We start from the raw sequence: 26042 nt of genomic DNA, 5'->3' as shown, positions 1-26042 counted from the left end.
ATTGTAATAGAGGAGAGAGATGAAAACATGGAGGGAACATTGTTCAGCAATAAAATACTTAATAGTATTTCTTTGTTCTAGATTTAGTTTTGCTGAATATAAAATTAACTATGTATTAACATATACAGAAGCCATTTTAGTTGTTCTATTCCTTTATTCCTCTAACCTGCTTCCTGACTCTGGAAGTTCTACTCCAGGTGACCAGGAAAGGATTATGTTTTATTACCATGTGGAACAAAAGGGATCACCTCCCAACATGCCAGCTGCTGAATAACTCTATCCTCCTTCCCCTCAATTCCCAGAAAGTCTGGAGACAGAGAATGTAGTTTAACTGGTGTCATTTGCCTCATCTTCACATAGATTTAGCATGGACTTCTCCAACATTTAAATACTATATTTCAATTCATTTTTTGGAAGCCCTGAACCTGGGAAGGTCAGCCATATTCAAAGGCAGTTTGAACTGTGAGAAAGTAAGTCAGAGGGAAAACAATTCTGGTTTTTTTTCTGCTGTAGTGGCATATTCTGAGTTCTATGTTTTCAAATACCAGGTTTACAAGAAGGCAAAAACACAATCAAAAACACAATACAACCTCCCCCCAACACAAATGAAAAACAACGAAAAAATGCATCCCCTCTACTATAGTTATTACAAATTAAAATGCAGCTATCGAATTAACATTGCATCTGAACAATGAGAAAGAAAAATGAAATGTTAGTAAATAAGACTATCCAAACAAGGTCTTCTGCTAATTCTTATGTCAATATGGGAACTGTGAAAAGTTAAGGAGATGCTAAAATACTTCAGAAGTGAAATGACCTATGCTATCAAAGTAGAAAGAGAGCTATTGCTGTGAAATCACACAGTGGGGATATGTATACTGAACTGTTCCTATTTGTGTTAACAGAAGAAGTATAGAAGACTGAAAATGTCAACACTAATGAATTTCTGCTAGTTAGGAAGGACTACACTGTCCTAAATTTAGAATGATTTTTGGAATGGAAGCAAAGCTGGACAATAAGTACAAGAGGATTTACACTTCCTATTCTTTCAAATGTATAGTAATGTCATTGCCTCATGACTTTGAAAGGGACCGATTATGAAAAATATGGCATATAGGCTTTTTACCCAGAAGACCAAGAAGTGATTCTTGAGACAGATCAAGTCCTATCCTTTCTGACTTGAAACTGGAAAGAATCAAAATTTTGGAAATAATCAAAATTTAAAAAGATAACGGAAACGTACTCTGAAAAAAATATGTATCAATTCATTAAGCACCAGATGGTTCTAAGCAATGCATTCCAAATGAGGTAGTGGTTTACAAACAAGATGAGGTCAAATGGTTGGAGAACTGTCATCTTAAGAAAAAATGTTATTTAATGCTTCATTTGAGGTTTCTTGTCTCAAGCAACCTAAGAATTTATGCCAAATTCATTCTTAAGGACTTAAGAAACTCACAGATATTAAGAACTGGATTTGGATTCAAGTGTGTCCCATAGAGGTATTTTCAGTAGTTTATTTCCAGTTATTACTATCGATGCACCACTTACATTCACCTTCCTGACTGAGAAAAATGGCTGCATTAAAAGTAACAGTGGGTTAAAGAACAAACATAAATACTGGGTTGCAGGAACAGAAAAGGAGGAATTTAGTTTCTAAAACAGCTGGGCATTCAGGTGGTGCAGTTTCCCCTTTTAAAGATTTGATTTGGCCATCACCAAAGGCTGTTTTTTTTTTTCTTTTTTTTTTGTAAAGAAGAGAAGCAATTCCATTTTCTATTTCTAATAGTTCTGAAGTCATTATGAACATGGACAAACACCTGTCCATGTCAGAGTATGGCTAGATCAAAAGAAGTTTCATTAAGGATGAAGAAACTCTGGCTGGTCTCACGTCGTTACACACAAGGTGACCAGTATACAGCTTTCACTGATCAATTAATGCACAGCAGAATCAAAACAGAACTAGCATCCAGCTCATTTTAAGCAAGTACTGATGAATTCCAAAATACTATAAAATACATATACGAAACCAAACATATGTTTTATCTATACACAACTACATCTATATACATATAAATATACCGTGTAAATCAGACTTGTACCTTCAAAATCTATTAAAAACACTAAACTACTGAAGCCATGTAAGGTGAAACAGTAGAAGACAACTCAGTAAAACAAATCAGGGTCAAACTGGCAGTGAATAGCTTTGCCACTATTATCATAAATTACATTCATGATAAATTCCACCTCTGGGGTAAAGAAGCAGCTCAAGTAATCCTTGAGGTGGGTTTACAGGACTGACAAACTGAATATGTAATAACTCAGCTGTGCTAAGACCAATCAACCAGTAAAAAAAGAAAAACATTAACTTTTCTTCAGCTTACTTATCAGCAATTTTCTTTATGGAAGCACAGCAAATATCAGCTACCTGCAGCCAACATTTCAAAGATGTTGCAAACTTCTTAGCAATGTCATCATTAGTTTATGAGTCCAGGCAGCTGCATTTCATCTGAAATACAGCAACTTTCATCTGGATGATATGATCTCTAGTGTTCACTTTAATGCAACACGGGACCCACACAAGCTTTTTCTTGTCATAGGTAGCACTGTGCCACTGTACCTTCTCCTGGAATCAGATTCATGGCATGACTGAGGTGCAGAAACTTACTACTTTATCAAGTTTATTTTACAGGCTGTTCACTTTCTTCCACAAAAGCACTTTTTCAATCAGAACTCTAATGCACCAAAACCAGTGGTGCAGTAACTTGCAAGACACAATAAACAATACATTCAGTTTAAATGCAATTTCCTAGGAAAATATTTACCAAAGCACAGACACACAGTGAAACTACACACAAACATATGGCTCAAAGGTGCTGGAATGCACTACAGATATGACAGCAGTTCAGTAGAACTGCATTATAAACAAATTGTATTTTATTTATAGAGGAGAGAAGTAAATAGGGCTGCCACAGTGGATCAGACTCGTGGTCTGTCTAGCTGTCTGCATTACCACCTTCTCAAAGGGATGTAATACTGCAGTAGGCAAACTGGAGTAACTACACAACAGTCATCCCCTAAGCCTCAGTAGTTATTAGTTTGCTTGATGATCAGAAGAACATGAGAATAATAGTTTACTTCCAAATCTTTAGATAGCTTATCTTTTAAATGTTTTTACATAGGCAGCACATTAAAGCAAGGATTTTCATAAGCTAAGTGTTTTTTTAATTTTCTTTCTACCTTTGATCTTTTTGTCTTGAACTGGTTTAGTGCTAATAAATGTTCCATTAAAAAAAGGGTAAGATATCTATAATTTTTCAAGTCAATTACATTCACACACTTTGGTTTCTTCTAGGGTTCAACATCACCATATAGTTTTCATGTCCCTGCTTTCCCACCTCCAAAATACAGTACTGAAGTTTAAAGTTTAGTGAAAAGTACAGAAATTAGAAATCAATAATTAAAGTCTAGAGAATATATAGCACAATGATTAAGAACCAAATTGACAGGTCACAATTGTCCTGCAGAAAAACTTATCTTCTCTATTTCAAATGTACTTCTCCCATTGACATTTTTAAATACTGGCATCGATGCCAGGACAGGACATTATTGTATATTGCTGATTGGCTATAAATTAAGGAAATTTCTAATTAGGATCAATTTCATATTACCACAACCTTTACCCTCTTCCAAACTGAGAAATTTATTTAAACTTGAAAACTTTAAACTCTAACTTATTACATTTATAAAAAATCAAAACTAACCTTAGCTAGTTATATTTTCAATACTAACTAATATTTATACTTAATGACAGTCTAACCAACCAGGAGCTTTGAGAATCAGTAATTAGTACTAAAGCACAGAACTCCATTCTGGCTAAGTAAACACCAAAATCTGGTAATTTGACACAAAAAATGTTCCCATTTCTATGAAAAACAGTAATATTCTGCATCTTGAAGATAACACCTCACTTAGACCTTCATTCTTCAGAAAAAGGAAGAAAATATATTGCTTAATGGTTTCTTTATATCTCATCTCAGAGTTGTACATATCAAAAAGGAACCAACCTTTACACTGATAAATGTCCCTTCTCATTTTATGTACCCCTACAGATTTTACAAGAACATAATATACTTTTTTGCCCAAGATTCCCATTTTAGAAAGTTAATTTAGAGCTCTGATTATATGCAATATTTCTATGGAACAATCACTCAACTATTCTTATCCATTCTGATCTCAACACATGGCTTTTATGCTTAAGACAACTGAAATCCGTCCAGTTAAATAAAAAAAATGGTAAAGCAGAATTAATCTGGACATGAACATGCAGAGCATAAAAGCAAGGACCTGAAACGGTCTTTGGTAGCAGAAAGTTTATTTCTAATATTTCAATCTCTAGACTGACAGTGGCCTTTATTTTCCTCAAAGAAAGCAACTGAGTATTTGGTATACATTGGCAAGAAATATCTTAATCAAATGCAACAAATGTTGTTTCTGTACAGAAACATTGCTAAGATTCATCCAATTGGTAATTTCAAAACAGCAAAACACAGCCAAAATCACATGATAGTTACTTCGTCCTTTTTTTTTGTTTGTTCAAATTAATTTGCATCAGAATTAGTGTACAAGTGAAAGTCTGTAAGAATAATATGTTCAATTACACACTTTCTTCAATGGCAAATCAGGTAAGAATTGAAACCAACAACTACCAGTTATCTGACAGAAGGGAGGGCAACAATTGTCCTTCCCATCCTAGTCCCTAATAGAAAGTTTTCATTCCTCCCCTTTAGTCAGTCATTAATCTTGCACAGTATGGTAAACACCACTTTATGCTTCCCAGGGCTTAAATGTGGTAAGCTAAGTCAAGTCAATAGTGTATGCAAAAAGAAGTACTCGTTACCATTCTCACACTGGCAATATATTCTTGGAGAAGGAAAAGAATGATCCATTAATAACTCCTGCTAGCTGTCCTAGAGAAAAGGTTACAGAGGCAAAGATGTCATTACTTTGGGCTTCTAAGAATATTTTCATTAATTCAGCAGAACGACTGTTAAAACCAAAGCATATAGGTAGGACAAAGCTTGAAACAAAAGCAACACAAAACCACAAGATCATCGTCTTCCTTCAACCTGAGGTCTTGCTCCTTACCAAGGATTATGCATTTCTAATACATATCTAAAGGTGGCAGCAACTGTTTACTCTTGTAGGCCCAGAAATTGTTTGAAGAGCGTCAAATGCTGTATCACAGGGTTCTATCCAGAAAGAAATCAAACTTATCCTCAGTGTCAGCCTAATGTTATATCAAGAATTAAGCTGTTCTAACAAACACAACCTGTAGATGCCAAAATTTCTGTACACCATGCATCTCCAACTTTGTTTTTTACATTACTGAGATAAAAGCAATACAATCTGCTCAACTTGGCCACCAAATAACAATTAACACAAAGGTACTCCAAATCAGACATATTCCAGTATCACAACCTGTATGTTAGAAAGATACAAAAGTGAAAAATATTTCCTACCTCAATCAAAAAACCCTCTACCCCCAAATACCTGCTTTTCCTTTCATCTCCAAAATAACATCCAGAACACACGTAAGCTATGGAGAGGGCGCTTCTAAATTCTAAACAAAAGACAAACTTGAAATATTTAGTACAAGATACTAGTGGGAGGAATCTTGCTACAGTCTTCCTACATTTGAATTTGTTCTTTGTTCTCAGAATTAGCACCCACACCTTTAATCAGTTCTCATTATATCTGTAATTACTAATGTCATTAGAAAACTGTCTAGCCTATTTAACTCTACAGACTATATCCTTACATGATACTCAAATGAAAATAAAGCAAAAAACAGTTCTGGAGAAGAAGAATCAGGGCCAGGACGGTGGCCCGTAGGAGGAAGTGTGTGTATGGGGGAGGAGGTAGAAGGAGGAAGGCAATGAAGAGGGTCTGCAGTTCCACAGGGACACCCATATTTACTTACAGCTAAGCTCCTAAGCACTTCCTGCAGAAACAGGAGCAGCATGAATTTCACTTTCTTCACTCCTATCCTTTAGGAAGAAATAAGGCTCAATAAGATAAGTAAGCTTGTAAACAAGCCCTTCAAGTTCTTTCATCTTCAGTTCCACTTGGGAGGAAGTGTTCTTTGGTGGCATTTTGTTTGTTTTGTTTCCAAAATATGCATTAGCTACAAGATACACATTACATATATGATGTGCATATCTGTATCATGACACACATAAGCACACGGGTGCATGCATATATATAATCTAATAATTTATTTAAAAAATACTTGCAGGGTATGAGAAGTTAAACTGACTAACCATCCAAAAAGAGTATTACTTTTCATAGCCCCCCAAAAGTTCAAAAGAATATCACTTAAAATATAAATGGTGCCTTGGTAGAGGGGATGAAGTGACATGCTTTATCTGAAATCTGACTGAATGACTTGAATATACTGCTTTGGCTAATTAGCAAAATACCCCAAGAAAACAATAACAAAATAACCAGGGTGCAAATTCTGAGCTGAATTTAATTAATTTCAAGCTGTATCCTCAAGTACATGTTCTTTGGTTTGCTTGGCTACAGTTGGACCTTACTTTTTCCAGTCAGGATGAATTTGAGATCGACAACACATTTCACTGCATTTTCCATAAAAAACTCCGATACTGCAGGTTTCAGACTAAATGGGTTTTGATACACAGCTGGCCCATCCCTGGGCTTCAAACAAGGACTAGCAGAACTGCAGGTATCTCCCTCGTGTCTGCACCTGTCAACTACCAACTCGCTTCTAAAGTCAATGAATAGTGCTGCTTCCAGTCACTTAATTACTCCATTTGTCTCAAAGTAACAGACCAACTAACATAACCCAGTGACTGAACTAACTTCACAGTATTACATATTACCACGGAGACCTGCCTTTAATTGGGAGATATTTCAAAGCTGCTATGACAGCTATTTATTTCTAATCAGTGGAGGAGGCATGGCTTTACTAGATAAATAGAATTAAATATAAAGTAATGCAATAGCTTTTGAAGATGATGGAAAGATTTGTGAAATATATTCCCATCTATACAAGAACATTAGGAAAAATGCTAAACGTAGCAGAAAAAATAATTTTTCTACAACTAAAACAATTTAGTTTGAAAAGCTAATTTAATCTATTTTTTCATAATTAACTACCTATATTTTCAGGAAATACCAGCATGGGTGCTAGGACAATGCTTTGGAACTGAGTACGAATTTATCTCTATGCATGAACACACCAATAAAGCATGTAATTATAGTATAGATACAGTATTTCTGTAGAAAACTTAGCATTGCATTAAGAATACCAAACTGAATATTGAAAGGAACAGCAGACGTTTAAACACACTATTGCACCTTACATATTACAACACAATTTCCAATAATATGATTGCACTGCCTTTTATAATTATTGATACTAGTTATTTGCTAAGGAGGACTCTTTTTTTTTAATTTTCTGCTCAGTGAGGCTGACACAAAGAAAGTCACTGGAATTTAGGGTCAGCTAGTACTTGGTTTACAGTTATTACAGTTTCTGTCGAATTTAAACTTATCCACAGGGAGCGTGTAACCCAGTGTGAGGAAAACGTTGACAGTGTGAAGAACAACAGAAGCACTGTATCCATGACGAGATTTATTACTCCTTGGCCCTCTACCACATCCATAGTCTGTACTCTGTACCATGTGTGTACACACACAGGCTGCGTCTGTGCAGTCAGAGTGACAGGCAAGGAATATGGAAACAGTCACCATCTGGTATGGGAGGATGGCTGAATAAGCCCATTTTAGTTACGAAGTTGCAATAGAGAGAATGCGGGTATGCTTCATGGGACATGGTAAGGTCTAATATGTGTTAAAAAAGTAGAAGTCGAGCAGAAGTTTATGAACCTCAGTGGCAATTTTTTTTTTTCCCACACTGTGATGACACTTGATTAGGATAAAGATTAATATTTGGGTCAGTTGAATCAGGAACTCAATTTTGGGCAGGTCAAGCTTATGAGAATAAAATAATTTCAAAGGCTGAAATGTGTGGTGCTGCATTAATACTGACTTATTAGCAGGAAGGATGGACATGAGCATCACTAGCAAACAGATGACAAACAAAGGCTTGATAGGAGATTTCTTCCATATGAAATGGAAAAATTGTAGAGAATATCTTCTCCAATCAGTGCAGAAACTGCTCCTCCCTTCCCCCCACCACACCAAAAAGAAAACAAAGGAAATCCTATTAATGTGGAAGTGGAAAAAATGAGAGAAGAAGTTTACAAGAAATTTTGTGCCTTTTTTCTTAGTTTGAGAAGACACTAAAAGTATGATTGACAGAACAGTTCTGACTTATGACCACAAAGTTAGGTGTAACCTCAGTGTCAGTAGCTAAAATGTAAGCACCAAACTGGAGATGATTTCCCCCTTCCTCAAGTTTACCTTTTGTGTTTTAGAGGAAATGGACACAAGACAAAATAACAGCCAGAAAAAAGAACATATAAAGGTGGCTGCACAAAATATAGTTCTGATAATATTGTATAGGAACATGTTGTAGATTTATGAGAGAGAAGAATTACCAGAAATAACTGAATAAGGCTCTCCATATTTATAACTGATGTCTACTAGGGGGAAGAAATAACTAAACCAAACCTCAAGTCAGCTTGCACTTCTCTTCTATGGTTTGGAGACTCACAGAGAAAAACAGGTTTTTTTTTATTCCAGCTATGGAAAGTGTAAGAGTTTTTAAAAGTGTTCTGTTTTAGAGCAGACAAAAAGGAGACTATTTTCAGAAATTTCAGTCTAAGGGAACAACTAAAAGAGTTTATTTTCCTGAAGAATACTTTCTGAAATACATGAAAATCCGCCCCCCCCCAAATAGTCCTTGTTGCTCGGGAAGTGCATAGAAAATAACAATTTCACATACTGACCAGACTTTTTCTACCTAACCAGACTTTATTTATCTAATTCTGGAAATTCACCTTAAGATATGTGACTCATGAAACAACAAAACTAAACCAACCAATTTCTGTCAAGATAAAAGTAAATTCCAAAAAACCCATGGGAAGTTTAGTAATAACCACTTTTTCACAGACTTGTGAGAAAATGGCAATGCAGAACAGGCTTTTAGTGTAGGTATTTCAGGCCACTCAGAAATGTTTCTGGATAAACAAAAGTAGAGAGACAAATTGAAATCAAGGTTGCTAAAGAGAGGGATGAGAATGACTTCTCGAAAGGTGGGTAGGGGATGTTGCCTCTAAAACTGAAGACTAGGGAAACAAAGTGGAAGAGTGTGAAGTGGTGTTTGATGGAGAAATGCTGAAGGCTACAAGTTTACTACTGTGAAGTTAACACATTCAGACCCATGATTTCAAGATGTAATTAGGCTGCAAGCTCATTTGAACACAGAATAACTCATGTGCAAATCTTTTCATGTCCAACTGCACAAAGTACTCCAGCTTCAATAAACTTACCTCCCATAATTTTAGATTGGCAGTTGATAAATTCTGGCTTCTTGTCTGTAAGGTATCGCTGACAAGTGTGATGTAGGACCTGAAAGAATGTGCATTTTTCTGAAGCTGTGCTTGCTACCCATTGGTCAAAAGCATTTTCAAATAGTAAATCAAATTCTGGGGAATCCTAGAAAAAAAAAACAACACACTACTATTACTCCAGTTTTATAAATGATTTGGAGAAAGATATAGAGCTATTATTTTAGAAAAGGAATTATGTTGGAAAAGCAGAATGGTCATGTAACTCAAGACTACCTAGGATTATTTTTCCTTTGCATATTTTTGGAAGCAAAAAACCAAAACAGGCAGGAAGTTTTTTTTTCTTGCAGGTATTTTTAATGCGGAATATTCAGCTATGACAAAAATACCTGAAAACAAAAATACTTTAGACCAAAAAAAATGAAAAGATAGAACCTCATAAGAAATCCTTATTATCTACAGATATATAGTTAGATGTGTCTTCTATATTATGCAAGGATTTGTGCCTCTCAGCACAAAATCTACTTTACACTATACTATGGAAGATGTGGTTCTGCTCTCAATGCTCAGCCAAAGAAGGAAAACAAATAGCAAGTCCTAGTTCTTGTATTATCATGAAATGTTGCATAAGTCTCAGAATAACATGAACAAGAGTACTCCTAGAACAAATGAAAGCCCAGCTCAATACCATGCATCAACTGCCAAAATAAATTGATTTTATGCAAGAAGCATTGCTATATATTTAGCAATTTTTGCTAAATATCGTTTTTTAGTCTAATCTAGTAAATGCTTTCTTTGAATCAATGACACTAGGAAGTCACAGGAAGACAAGTTTGAAAGGAACACGTCTAAGCTTAAGAACTTGATAGGACTTTCAACCTAAGAGTATCCCAAGCATCTGTTGTTTACATAGCTGCATAGAAGATGCTGGAAAAGGGCCTAAAATTCCTATCCCTTACCTATTTGTCATTGCTCTCATTTTCATTGTCAGTTTACCCAAAGAAAATGTAATTCCGCTCCCTGCATTCCATAGGGCAGAGGCCACAGGGCTTCTTTTTTGTACAAAAGACCGTACTGAGTAGTAACACAATTTGGTGCACCATTGTTAAGATGCTCAGGTGCCTGATCAGAGCACAGCTTTGAACAAACCAAAGGGGTCAGTCACAAACATATTTTCCTGTACAATGAACACAGTAAGTCACTTTGTGATCACATAGTATGAGCCACATTCCTAACTTCTAATTCTGCTGTTTTACTACTGAAGATTTGTATTCATAAGCTTATTACATATTAGTACGACTTTGTCTTGAGACAGCTCAAGGCAAGCTGTATATTCCACATTAAAGGAATAATTCCAAAACTATTTAGTGAGGGGTTGGTTTGTTTCTTTTATTTATGTTGGCATTTTTTTTTGTTTGTTTAAATCAATGTTCTTGTGCTATTGGCAACTAAACCACACCACCACACTTTGTAGAAAAAGATACGAAATGCAGAAGGATCTGAGGAATGTCCTAGCAAAAAAATGCAAAGTTCACAATATTTCACAAACTTGAACCTCAGTAACCTCTCCTTGTCCTTGCTTCTACTTACTGCTCTATCTTGCAACGCAGCTGCATGCCAAAACGGACCCCAAGAGGCTTATAGCTGAAGACAAGGCAAACAAGGCTCTAATTTTTCTCTTTACAAAGAAGAGAGAGAGTAGGAAAAGTAGGGAAAGACAGGAAGAAAAAACCCCATATGAGTTGTGGCTTCCTCCCATCTTTCCCATTAAAATTTATTTCACATATTCCATTGAGTTATTTCTTTTCAAATTGAGAGCTTTTGAGAATTTGCACTTAAACTTGTACCTTATCTTTCCAGATGCCTTTTGAATAGTGAAAGAATGTCTGATTCACAAATCAGTTATAAAAGAGCTCAATTTTCATTTTCTAGAACTGTTCAGACTCACCCGATTAGGGTCTATACCATTGACCTGGCGAAGCTGCTCGAGCATCCACTGCGTTCTCCTGACAAAAGATGTAGAGCCTTCAAATTGCTTCACCTTCGTAATAGAAGCTTGAGCTGGTTTCTTGTTCGTCACTGAACATATAAAATAAAAAAAACATATAACTGAAATGGGCTTAATGTTTCAGAAATGTGCTGTTTAGTTCACTGTATCAGTAGCTGGTTTGCTGGTGTATTTTCTATAATGCCCCACAAAGTTAACACACGTCACTGGTTCTGACAGTAGAACACATTCTCCTTCCTGGATATCATGCTGAAAAGCACATTTCTTATTGTCAGTATGATGGTGCGATGCCAAACAAGCATTATACTGCTCAAAATTAGATATATTTTAACCATTATCAGCTTAAATTGCCAACACCCTGTGAAAAAGAGAACTAAAACGAAGGTCTTTCCATCTGCATTCTTACAATCAACTCAATGTTCTCTCCCCGCCCCCCCCATGCTAATTAGCTGATGTTTCTCATACCCAACCTCTTATTCATTTCTTTCTCTTCTTGCCAGTTTAGACAAGAGAACACAAAGGGGGATGGGGGGGGTGGGGTGGTGGTGGTATAGGGAGACATCTCCATGTAAGTATAAGTCCATTTATGTACTTTTTAAAAAAATCCTGTTACATTAGACTGACTTTCATGTTGGTGATTGATTGAAAAAAAATATAGGTTTCTCCAGTCTTTTCACAACACGTCACATGTTGGTGGTGTTATACAAGCATGACCTACATCTATGACATTCAATTCCCAATTTCCAGTTTCTAGTCAACAGATGTAAGTATACGCACTTACTGCATTGAGAAAGTAAACCCACCAAATGAGACAATAGTCTGTGAAAAATATAGTCATAAGAATTAAGGAGCTTAAGACTGCTCAACTGCCCCAAAAACTATTAGGTACCACAAATAAAGACCATAAATAAGAACAATCTTACTTGCTATAAACAAAATATATGTTAAAAACCACAAAGTCATGCAAGACTGCCCTGCTTTTGAAAAAGAAAGCAATATAAACCCCTCCAATTAGTGTATCCTTAACTCAGCATCAGGTTTTCAAACATTACTTAAACCTTAAAGCTAACTTTTCAACAGCAGGAAAATTGGTTTCCTGTATTAGACTTTTTCTCTAAACAAACAAATTTTCTTTTCATCAGTGTATCTTTTAACCTCCTTGAAAGTTTTATAAGCAGTTTGAGGCACTTTCTATAATCATACTCTGTATTTTATTTACATGTTGTTTATCTGTTCCTGTAAGTTAAATCACTTCCAAACACGTCTCAACTTTCAGTGAAGAAATAATTTGCAGAATCATTGTACCGCACAAACTGCTAAAGATGGTGTGTCATTTACCTTTGTCCTTAAACTCTTTATTTCCCAAAATCCTTTTCTCCATATGATCCTCCCAAAAGAGGGAAAGAAGGAAAAGTCACTTTTCTCTGCTTTTAGATGCTGGCAGTTAAAGAACGCCTTTAAAATAATCAAGACTTGAATAGTAAGACTGCTTATTTTTGTGCACCCCCTTTATCCAAATAATCAGGAAAACAGGCTTCCCACTCTGAAGATGCATGCTGTGTGCACTTCTCCGCTCAGGGGCACAGTTTACAGTAAGTAAACATTGATGTAATAGCTCATCATTCTGTAAAGCTAAAAAGTTAATATTGTTTCTTAGGATGAAAATTTACCAATGTACAGATCACTTTCTTGATGTTAAATGAAGTGTGGAATAGATTAGCAAATGCAGATTAATATGAAAATTTCTTTTCAATATCTCAGATTTGCACATTTTCAGTTCAGTGTATGTCTGTACATGTGAAAGTCCAAGCACCCTTATGAGAGCTTAATCTGATAAACAGAAAATTCATTTCCAAGGAAATTTTAGTACGTAAAAAAAATAAAATAAATCAGATACTAACATTCCACATGGCAGACAACTGTTTTTAAGATGTTACTTTGGAATAGAAAGCATAGTTGGACTTAATGTATTGACCAGACTATTGATAAGAATGTAATAAACAGATTGCCAGAAGTCTCTTCATAGCAGATGAAGCACTGAGAACCAAATTGGTGCAGTATGCAATTCAGAATTGCACATCAAATAGTACAGAACAGAGAAAACCAATGTAGTATCAGAAAGGTAGCAGCAAAATTAGAGGACAACAACTACTGAAATGCAAAGACTAGATACTACTAAGTGAGATTGGTATTTAAGATTCATTGATTGCTCAATGGCCTATGCACCCAAGCCCAACAATATTAATAAAGCAGAGGTGACAGGCATCCTATCTATACTTACATAGTATGTACAGGTTCTGTTTTTACTGCAAGTTTACAGACCGAGTGGGAAAAATTCAAAAGTTATGGCAAACTCCATAGCATTCCACTATACCAAGTTTCACATATTTTCTACAAAGCAGTAGTAATAGAAGGCTATCTAACAGTAGCTCAAGTTTTATGGTCTGTGGATTATTCCCTTTCCGTACAAAACCATCAATAATCTACCACTGAATGAATATTAAAAAGAAAAAATTGTGCATGCTATACATAAGCCACATACAGAATTAACACTAGTAGCATTGCAAAACAAAGTGTTCAAAACTAGGAAGCACTAGACAAAACAATTATGTGATCAAATGCTATTTCTTCCCCCTCAGAATCTCATGAATAATCAACTACAAGATGTATTGCCCTAAACTTTAGCACAGGAGGCTTCTCACTGCTGTGAAGGCTTCCACATGTCATACATTCCAGTGCTCTTGAAAACAGGGGTCATTACATTTTTCAAGATGAAAATACAAAATTTTACAGATACAATAGTTAAACACTAAATGTCTACCGTCAACAGCTCCATAAATTGTTTCACTGATCTGTCATATTCAAAATCTAATTCTCCAAATTCTCTGTATAGCACTTTTAATAATAAATGAACAGCAGCTTTGTCTTCAGCTGGAGCTGTTAGTGCTCTGTACTTTGGCAAAAGAAGATTACATTAAGTGCCTAAACTTCAGCAACTCTTAAAAATGCCTATTAGTGATCAACCATAAAACCACCTTGATTAGATAACTTTCTATATCATCCACCACACAGTAACTCTGGGAGAGGCCAAGAGGGCTCTTCTACGGAAGAGCTGATAAGGGTCTTGGGTATCTCAGTCATCTTAGGTAGAAATTCAGTCTCACGTTAGCTGATGTGATCTTCTTGGACAAATGGCAGTTCTCCCGTTAGGTCTCACACTCGCGACTATTGCGCAAAGCTAAACAGATCTACTTGCACTTCACCTTTTGTGTCTTGGTATTTTAGGAAAAAGCTAGCATTTCTAGAACATTCAAAAAAACAGCCACCCATGAACCCACCAAACATGCTTTAAAATCTTCATTTAGTCCATGAGAGCTTGACAGTAGTATGGCAATCATTACAACTCTGTGAAACCCTTTGGCAGCTGGGAAAACCATCCTCACTAGCTGCTCATTATGTTGCTTTGCAAACTAGAGCACTTCTACACAAGCCACTGAGTGGGTGGTACCTTGCAAACATGTAAAATTCTTTTCTTAAACCTAAAAAAATTTGAAAGCAATTACATGCTCCTAGCCATATTCCCTCTCTGACAAGTCATTCAGATGTGATCATTAACATCTTCCACAATCATTATCTACCTTAATAAGAGAAAATATTTAAGTTATGAGTCAATTTTAGGTAGCATTTTTTGTTTGCTTTGCTTTTTGGGGCGGGGGAGGGGGAGCGGAACAGAGCTTAACATTATGCCTTCAAAATACGAAGCTGTACTAGTGTGGGCAAAGTACATTTGTTTGGAACCCATCAATAGATGGTTGGTCCATACAGTATTTCTGTGTGTCATCAGATGCAAATAAATAAGCTTTTTAAATTTTTATTTATTTTTTTTAAAGAAACCTACAGTTATTTGTAAAGTAAGAAAGAACGTGTGATAAGACAGCTACAGCAATTTATGACGGAAGACATTGTGAGGTTTGTTTTGGGTTTTTTTTTGTTGTTTTTTTTTTTTTTTTTTTTTTTTTAAGACACTAGATTAACATACAACCAAAAGTCGATGAGTCAGAAACAGCACTATTTCTTCTGGGATTGAAGACATTATTAACCATTTTGCATTGTAAATAAAAATAAGTTTGGTATCAAGTTTCAAAGAGGTTGTTAAAGCTTGAGAGGCACGCATTTAAGCAAAATACTCTGTTTTAAAAGCAGATCAGAGAATATGAGGCAGAAATAGTCAGATCAGAATTAGCTTTAGAGAATGCTGTGACAGTCACAAAAGTCACTGTTCTCATCATTCGGAACACATGGAAACAAATGTATTTGAATTCCAGATCTCAGCTAGAATCCAGGACCACATGCATGTCTAGCATCTTAAGCAGCAAATCAATACAGTTCTTCACAAAGAAAGCTAAGGGAGACTAAAGTCACAGTCCAAATTCATCTCATCTGCAGTCCGGAATACATTTTCTTTATTTCTTGAGTCTTGAATGGAAAAGATAAAATAATGAAAAATGGTTAATTCCTTAAATACTCACCCCAAAATACCTGCCCTTGAGAAATGGCCTGAAAGCTCTAAACCACCACACCATGAACTTTTATTTATTTTATCAGATTTGAAATACATATGTAAAAAGCAATGTCTGTCTTTGAAGTCTTGACTCTGAATATCTGTGTATGTTTTGGATGTTCTTTAAATTTGGATCTGTGTATTTAATAACTCATACTCTAAATAGTTAGTAATCTTATGACAAATGGCTTGATTGTCCCACAAAATTTCTAGTCATGTTGCAGTGTATTTCTAAAGTGCTGAATGACTGAAATAACTACTGAAGGGAGAAATTAAGAAGTGCAAAGTCCTGAAGCAGGCAGTGACTGGTGCAACTGTTCACATTATAATAAGAATTTTTTTTATCTGGGCACTGCACAGATTAATAAATTAAGCAGCCTTAACTTTTACTGCTGTTGTGTCACTAGCTCTTGAGGGAAAAAAAAAGTAAAAAATGAAATAAGATCACTCAAAAAATTACTTTCAACTATGAAATTATTTCATTTGTGAAAGTGACAGACTAAGACTCACTCCTGAGTGGGCCTGCAGAAGTCTACTGAAGGCATTGGCTGTGTAGTACAATCCAAAACTACTCATCAATTTAATGTCAGATCAGCATAATCTATCTGTACGTCAAATCCTGTACAGTGGATACTCATCCCTCAACTCATAAATAACCAATGATGCAAAGTTTGTCAAATTGGCTACTATTAATTAATGATGGAAAAAATCTTTAGAATGCACTCCAGACAGTCTAAAGCCTTTTAAAAAAAGATCTTTTTGAGATTAAGAGAAAGTTTAACTCAATACCAGTTTGATGTGATTTCATGGTCACTGTATCTAGAATTTAATCATTCCTACCTTCTTGTAGAAATGTTGCCCTAAAGCAAACTTCTTTTCACAGTGACACCAAGTCTAAAAACAGCCAGGAGTTTCCTAAACAGCTTTTGATTCAGTCAGAATAGAAAGAGCAAACTTAAAAGCAGCAGCACCTTTTAATTAAAAATATTATTTAATATCCCATACAGATTTTATTAGGAAATAGGTAAAATTGTGTAATAGTATTTGTGGTAGAAATGCTTTTTTTTTCACGACAGTTCTTAAGGAAAAAAAGTAGGTTATGAACAGACTGTGACAGAGATAATTACTGCTCTATACTTTCCAGTTCTCCAGATTTACATTTTGAAAAGCTGTCTTCTCCCTCCAGACTTCTGTTTTTGCAATTACATCTAATTCTCATTCTGCAAGTCCCTTCACTCCCAGCCACCAAGGAAACAACTGTTTCTTAAACTTGCCAAAAGCTTATTGACTAAAATTCTGACAGTCATGTACACAATTCTAGTAAGCTATGGTTACCAGTTAGGCTGATGATTGCAGTTTCTGACCATCAAAAAAACAGTGAGTTTTTTGTTTCTTTGTCCAATTGCTACTCAATTCTGGAACATGTTTTGAGTTTTTGTATTGAGAGGACAAAGTGCAAGTAACTTGTGGAAATGCCTCAGAAATTTGAGGAAACCCAAGACATTTCTTTCTTGCAAATGTCATAAATTACAAAGGCTGAAAGAAAAGACAATACCAACAGATATCTACAAGGTCGGACCCTAATTTTCTATTCTCACCTACATCATTCCAAAGCAAAAGTCAAGAAAAAAGATGATTTACCTCTATAACATGAGGAGCTCTTCCTTCTGTCACAAGAACAACCTTACAATTGTTTTCCCCTACATTTCAAAATCTTACTCTCTCTGTTCTCTTCCCAGAGTGAGGAAATAGGGACTAGGCAGGGGAAAGGACACTAAATAACACATTCCTCAACCCTTATGATAGTAGAAGCTTGTATTATTGCTGTTCTGCAATGCTCCAAGGTAGTTTGAGCTAATACTGTTCAGGCCATGTGGTCCTATAAGCAAAGCATGGTCCTGGCAAGCAATTTCCAGAATTTCCCAAAGCAACTTTCCAAAAATCAGATAAATGAAGCTGAGGATTAAGAAAGGTGGAACAAATGGATACATTCTGACTTATTTAGGTATTAAAGAATACAGACCAGATACATGAAACTGTCTTAGTATACCATGGGGATTTCAGGAAAACTATTTCCAGTCTGCTTCACATGATGGCTGCGAGCTTTGTTGTCTATCAACTCCAGCTTTGAGTTTGAACACCAAAACTTGCAGTATTTCATGTTTTCTCAGAGCAGTTTCAAATAAATGCTGATTTAATGTGGCATCTAAATTAATTCTAGAACTTGAAGCCTTCCCACTATAGTTGCCCAATTGCTACCTCCTGCAACCTTCATATCTGCCATGGTTCTTAAACCTCAGCTAACCTCAGGGATGCTCTGAGAAGACAGTGCTAAGAAGAACCCAGACTCTGCCACCTCCAGGATTAATTTTAGGTACAGGAAAAAAAGGGTATCTTTGCAGTAGAAGACAGATAGCTTCACTGAAAATAAACAAAAGCAGCTAAAACTGGGGCAAGTTTAAATTCCCACTTGCATGTCAAGGCTTGCCAGGTGTCAAAATGTCTGATAAACTGAGGCTTGACTTCTCAGAATTGCATTTCCTACCTTTGCCTATATTTCGTCTGTCCTTCCTTTGACAATGCTGCCTTCTCACCATCTGGGATCTAGGGAGTTGAAAGCAGGGAGAAGCTGCACAGTTTCTACCTTCTCTACTTGCCAAATAGGACAAGGGGATGTCAGTGGCCCTAAAGGCACAGCAGTTTAACCAAAAATTAATTCCTTCTGTTTCTTTAGGCACAGCATGTTTTGACATCAAATTGGAAAACAGAAAGAAAAGAGAAGCTTTCAGATACAGAGGCAAACTATTTATAAGTCTAAACACACACTGTTTATCCCAGAGCCCTTCCCAATAGTTCAAATAACAATTTGCATCATCTGTCTGCTTAAATCAGGATCTACTGCATCACTGTTCGTAACAAGTTGTCAACCTCACTCTCACTGTTTTCAAGATAAAGATGTATGAGATATGTATCTCTTAATTAAGGTTTGTTCACACATTATTCAAAATATAGTTTTAAGTAGTATTTGTTCTTCCTACATAAAAGTTATTTTTATCTACTGAATAGTAAACCAAAACCCAAAAAAAATCAGTTACCCTGGAAATTCAGATTAAGGTATGAGATATCTTCCCGAGATGAAAGACTAGACAAAACAGTTTTTTGGTGCTTTCAAATAAGAGAAAAAAAAAAAATTGCTTTGGGTTGCAATGAAAAAACTTTTTTTCTCCACATGTTAACACACCATAAAGTGCTATAATCCTGAAGTGAGAGCCTGTATGTTTTCCAAACATACCGAGTGCATTAGTAACAAACTGCTGCTTATAGGCAGAGTGCCTTGCCTTTCAGTTTTGCACCTAGTTTTCCATTATATTTACTTTTCACAGAACCATGTAAACACATGTCCTTAAAAATAGTTTTTATGCCTGTTTAAACACTTTAAGCCCCCATCATACCATATACATTACAGTCCTTACAGTTTCTTGACAGACTCTTTTTTCATTCCTAGCAAATTTTTAAAGCTAGGAAGATAGATGTATTGCAGTTATAAATTAATAGCTTGCTTAAATTATTCTATATTGCTGTAGTATATGAAGTTTAAGGTATTGATACCAAAGCAACTGCTTTTCATATTGGCACAGTTATACAGACAGATGCAGTTAACACTGGAAAGAATGGCAGACTTCATTTTATAGCCAGAGAAAAAGCTTCTGCTTAACTGCAAATATTTGGAAAGGAATCTTATTAAACACATATTCACTTCCAGAATGATGACTGAACTTCCAGGTTTTGTTGGAATTGCCTTTTACTATTCCATATTGCAAAGCAGCCAACTTTCAAACTTTTCCCACCTCCTTTTTCCTGCATACAGTCAGCTGCATTTGAAGACTCTTGAGATATTTCTAGTCAAATATACCAAATTTGATTTGTGTATATGTTTTTAGTTAAAACCTAGTTGAGCAGACAGGATGGTGCTCCAACAGATCTACCAAGGTGTCCTGGTTTCAGCTGGGATAGAGTTAATTTTCTTTCTAGTAGTTAGTATAGTGCTATGTTTTGGGTTCAGTATGAGAAGAATGTAGATAACACACTCGTGTTTTCAGCTGTTGCTAAGTGGTGTTTAGACTACAAGTCAAGGATTTTTCAGCTTCTTATGCCCAGCCAGCAAGAAGGCTGGAGGGGCACAAGAAGTTGGGAGGGGACACAGCCAGGGCAGCTGACCCAAACTGGCCAAAGGGGTATTCCGTACCACATGACAACATATCCTGTATATAAACTGGGGAGAGTTGGCCTGGGGGGGATCGCTGCTCAGGAACTAACTGGGCATCACCACTGGTGAGTGGTGAGCAATTGCATTGTGCATCACCCGTTTTGTATATTCCAATCCTTTTATTATTAGTGTCATTTTATTATTGTTAGTACTATAACATTATTATTAATTCTTCCTTTCTGTTCTGTTAAACTGTTCTTATCTCGACCCACAAGTTCTACCTTTTGGCTTCCGATTTTCTCCCCCATCCCACTGGGTGGGGGGGAGCGAGTGAGCAGCTGTGTGGTGCTTAGTTGCTGGCTGGGGTCAAACCACTACACAAGGCGCTGTTACTGCAGAGGAAGATAATAGGTATCCCAGCCAGGTCCCAGGGAAGATGGATGAATTCCTCACAACCCAGGAACCAAAGTCTTCATTGGGGACCTCTCAGCCAGTGTAGAGCTCCTGCTGATCCTGGCCTAGAGAATTTTGCATTAGTAGTTCACCTTGTCCTGGGACAGTAGGTATTCTGTGACTGAGAATTTGAGCCCACCATAGCATGTGCCCTTCTGTATTAGTCTGGATCATCTACAGCTTCAATCTTCTTTTCTCCCTTTTCCTTAAAAGGAAGGCAGCATCCTACACAGACTTTGCTGAACAGAATACTTTAAATAGCCTTGTAAGCATTTACGCACGCTTCAGAAAACCCCACTTTAATCTAGTTTAGAAATCATGGCTCAAGATACAAACCACAGTGAATATCTGTGTGGGTGGCTTGAGATATTCCTTTTATCACATTCTGGTCACTTCAGCACCCGCAACTATGGAGAACCAGTTGAAGTCAATACCACGAAAGTACTTCTAAACTTAATAACTGGAATTTGGCATAATTCCAATACAAGTTAACAGATGTGCATCCGCATGCAGAGAGTACACTAGGAATTACCTCACCAGCCTGAAAACAATGTTTGAACTTCACAGCAAGTGTCCTGAGGGGCAGGAAAAGGCTCTGGAAAACTGAAGTTTGAATTCATTACTCACTAACTCACACAAAAAGTACAGTATCAAGAAATAGTTCTCCATTTCTAAGTTTGCTTAGGTAACTCGACAGGCGTCAGGTTCTGGAACAAATCAGCCAATGACTTTTAAGATCCTACAGTCTCAGAGGATCCTGTTGTAAAAGGGTAGAGTGTTTACTGGAGCTTTTAAAGGGACTTAGAAAACTGTGCTGTTTTCTTGATTTTGTACTGAATCAATGACCTAAAATATAGTAGATGAGACTACTACTAAAGAAAATGCTTTGCACACAGCAGATGCAAGAAAGGACTCTATTACATCTGTTCAATACAAAATCCCTAGCTTTTGCTACACAATGGCCTAAGTCAGAACAGCAGTGGGCAAATTATTCCATATTCTTATGGCTCAAACTTTCAGATGGACAGAATTCTACAAAAACATTCACATTCACATGTGGCATGATAACATCCAAGTCTCAATATAAGCAACTAAAAAAGGCTGGTAGACTTTGACCACTTCAGATTACGAAGAAATTAAAAACCAAACACACACACAAACCAAACCAAAACAACAAAAAACCCAGAAACACATCTGTGGGGAAGTACAAGGGGTGATTAAAGGAAAGGCCAAGCAGGAAGAAAAACAAGTTAAGTGAGCCAATGGCTGCAATGCCAAGTTAACATCATACATTATTTTAACTGAAGCCCATTATTTAAATCCTGTCCATTCAACAACAAGAAAACCCAGTATGTCAACCTATGAAGCACTCTACCCGTAGTATATAACCCACAACACATTTACTCAGCAGAAGCCACATATCCAGCTTTTCTTGCATCTTATCCCTGGAAGTGTAGTAATTACTATGAAGGGACATTTTTACATACTGATGTTTTTTGCTGTCTGAATTATTTTCTGCAGACAACTAAAATGAGATACAGCAAGCAACACGTACATTTCAGGTAGCCTGAGATGTAAAAGTAGGGAAAAAAAAAAATCACCTCTAAAGTATGTACATCCTGAATATTCTGATTTAAGTTCATAAGAATAAGACTACCAGTACTACTATTATTAGATCTGGAAGAATGCTCATGTTGTGTGTGTCTTAAACTAATACAAAGGATATTTTATATAGCAGCAGGTCCCATCTCTATCCTATGTATCCCTGTAATAGTCCAGAGAGTAATTTTTTATTTCATATATATACACATATGAATGCACAGGCTTCTGAAATGCAGTCTTACCCCCCCAATTTTTCAGTTGCTCTAAAAAGTGTAAATGCAGCAAATTAACTTTAGACACCAATTTTCACAAATTTACATATTAAACACTATCAAGGGAGTTTAGAGGTAAGACCAAAAACCTCCACAGGACAGAATCCTGTGCAGTATTTTATGGACAGTTCAGCAGATGGCATCCTTGTCACACTTCCAGTGCCCATCGTGCTTCTGGAAGTCAGTTCTCTGCCCATCTGCAACCAAGGGTTTTCAATGCTTGCTCTTGCACACTGAGTTCAGTGGTTGAGTTCTCTTTTTCAATGGCATCAACCAACAAGTATTCTTGACAGAACCCACAGAATAAACAGACTTTCTTAAACCTTCATGAATATTCCCTACAGCTTCAATTATCTGAAGAGAGACAGTATAGTCTCTTGCCAAGATGTTCACTATTTCCATGTGCTGTTCAACAACAGCATTTCAGGGTCAGAGGTCACTTCCACTTACTTGTATGCCAATTTGGTTTGCAAAGCACTTTGAGACCATGAGATAGAAGGTAATATGTGAGTAATATTTAAAATTTTGAAATCTTTAAGCATGTGAATAGTGATTTGAAAATCAAGTGAAATTGAGACCCTAACAAGGCCAACTTAAGAAGTGCTAAAAACATCCATTTTACAGAAATAAGTGTCTTGCTGAACTGGAACCCAACACTTAGGTTGTGTATTTACCCTCCATTCTTTTCCACTATGCTTTTTCTCCTGCTCCATTTTAAATTTGTACAATCATGGCATTTCTCAAACTGGCTTTTTTTTCTTTCAACTATTGATTTATTGCAGCTACCCACTGAGCTTGTTTCACTTCGTGAACAAGATGCAAGTAATTAAAGTGTCTAGAAAGTGAAGTATATGTGTACTTTGCTACTTTTACTATATCAACACTTACTTACAGACTGACACATCAAAAGGCCATACCACAATAAAGCTCCTTGTGTTACAGGATTAATTACTGCTATTTCATAGGCATAATTCTTACAGGAATATACCCCACGTAGTCCTCAGAGGCCCCAAATTTTCTGCCCAGTAATGTGGAAGACTATGTTCTTCTCTTTATTCACAACTCAATTAAATGAAATTTGGCTTCAGATTTAATCTCTCAGCTCCGAAGCTATGAAAACCTAACCTGAATCTGCCCCTGGCTATTACTTAACCCATGAAATTTGGAAACAGGTTTAAGACAGTTGATGACTCATGCTTAATGAGAAAAATACATACCCTACAGACATAGAAACGTCTTATAATCTAGAAATAACTCTTACAGAGTTACACTACAGAAAATAGTATCTTAAAAACCTTTTAATGATTTACTGTGCTAACGTAGCATTAATTTTTAATTTGCAGTAACATTTTATTGCTTATAGTAGCTTTTCCTTTGTAAAAAATTTTCCTGTGAAAATTACTCCAAAAAATAATCTATACTGCCATTGTTACAAAAGTTTTCTTCATTAATTCATTTTAGAGCACAAAAAAATGAGCCCTTATTTCTTTGCTCATTACAGATCCTGATAGCGAGAGGCCTTTGCAACTGACCTTATTTTTTGACTGTACTGTACACATTGTACTGCACTATTGAGGGACAACATCCTTTTCATTACATTTCATAAAACCAAACAAAACCAACTGTTAATATGCCACACCCCAAAAGAAACTCATTACCACCTTAGATACATGTTGCTAGTTATAAATGAAAAAAACTGTTTCCAGTAATTGCAATGATCACTAGCACTGTCTTTACTAAACATTAAATCATAATTTCCTTTACATTTTTATCAAACAGGATTGTTAAAACCCACGTAATGTGAATATGTTTCACTGTAATAGTTTCACATTCTACATCTGACAGATTCACTGTTTGCTCCTCAGCAGATTAACAGTTTGCCAGTAGTTCAGTTGGGATGTGTCTATGTTAGACCTGCCTGAGGAGACAACTGTTTCCAAGGGAAAACAGAACACAGGAAATAGCCCACTGGCAAAAGTACTAAGACCACCTAAACAGATAAAAAAAGTCTCTTATAATTTTGTTATTTTACATACTATTGTCACTATGTTGCTTCCCTTTCTACTTTGTGCAAAAAAACTCCAACCAACCAACCAAAAAAACCAAAACCCCTAACCAAACAACAATCCACAATTATTTTGTCATCTTTAGCTTGGCTTGCAATGAAAGTACTTTTCAGGTTAAGTGACACTCACTAAAGCCTTCTAAGCACTGCGGTCCTACCCAAATGGATACAGAGGAGAGAAGGAAAACTAACAGACCCAAAGGCCATGAAATATTTTTTGACACATTAAGTGATACATTAAGAGGCCAGACCTAAAGTCATAGCTGAAATGTTAAGTGATGCTAAAAGAGAAAATATATTTCAGTTTGGAAACGTTTCAAAGTTTGATTTTGGGTCCCAGGTCAATACTGAAGTGTCACTTAACAAGTCTGTATAGATTGCACTAATTTTGTCCATCATCTATAGATGCCAACAATAGAAGCTACTACAGACATACATTCCAGTTTTCCTCTGCCAAGTACCAATTATCATCAAGTCACAAAGCCCCCAACAAAAAAACCAAAAAGACAAAAAAAAAAAATCATTAAAATATACTGACCCCCAAAAGCAAAAATCTCAGTGATACTGTAAATCAGTTAAATAGAAACCAAAACTGATTAAAAATGAAGTCAGAACTTTCAAAAAGTTATTTTTACACTATACATTAGTGGTCACTATTCAATTTAAGATAAATAGGAGGCATTCAGTAGTATAGCACCCAAGTGCTATAACATGCACTTAATTCAACTGCCAAAGACAATTCTGATACTGTCTAGCAGATTTTACTGATATGTCATTTTTTCTGAAAGACTAAAAACAGTGACTCTCTCCCTTCTCCAATAAGATGGAACCACAAAAGTCCTTCACCTCCTTCACAGGGCAAGAAATTAGCCACTATTTTCAACACTTCCAATATATAGACTAAAATACAAGACCTTGGTTTTTTCTTTAGAGGTTGAATGATGGAATCGGGAGATAATTAGTGAAGTGTACACCTCAGGAGCTGCAAAAGAATGCATCAACTTCCATGTTTTTTGAACTGAGTTGGCCTTTTGAAGGGTTATTAATCATCTCTACAGAGGGCCAATTGAGCTAATGACTCGGGTCCTCTCAGTTATGCTCTGTGGTCAGGGAATGCATACTAATGCCTGGTTTGAAACAGGTCAGCAGATTAGCATTTGAATACCATCTCATCTAAGCTTGGTCTGCTGCTGCACACTTCATGGAAAAATAGAAAACACAAAATCTCTTCCTCAGAAAGTATAAAACGCACCAAAACTGTTACACATCTAGCCCATGCATCTGCTTTGCAAAAAAAAACAACAGAAAACCCCAACCCAAACCAAAACACAAACCACCACCACACCAGAAATAAAACCATGTCTGTTAAAAGCACTA

At 36.2% G+C, this 26042-nt stretch overlaps 1 protein-coding gene across 9 annotated transcripts in view; it reads right to left on the bottom strand.

Annotated features, from left to right (window-relative positions):
- STXBP6 (syntaxin binding protein 6) overlaps positions 1-26042 on the bottom strand; it is a 118417-nt gene that overhangs the window by 20403 nt on the left and 71972 nt on the right. For all 9 annotated transcript variants that reach the window (XR_012650746.1, XM_075030362.1, XM_075030355.1 and 6 more), the window contains 2 exons: positions 11446-11576; positions 9480-9645 (listed from right to left, as the gene is read on the bottom strand). Coding sequence is in view for 8 of the 9 variants with exons in the window: in XM_075030355.1 (XP_074886456.1) it covers positions 9480-9645; positions 11446-11576 (297 nt within the window). In the remaining variant the exon portion in view is untranslated. The remainder of the gene's footprint in view (positions 1-9479; positions 9646-11445; positions 11577-26042) is intronic.

Source organism: Buteo buteo, chromosome 6, assembly GCF_964188355.1.
Source record: "Buteo buteo chromosome 6, bButBut1.hap1.1, whole genome shotgun sequence".
In the NCBI taxonomy this organism is placed as follows: domain Eukaryota; kingdom Metazoa; phylum Chordata; class Aves; order Accipitriformes; family Accipitridae; genus Buteo; species Buteo buteo.
Note: the sequence above shows the minus strand (reverse complement) of the source record. Positions and strands in the feature narration are given on the sequence as shown.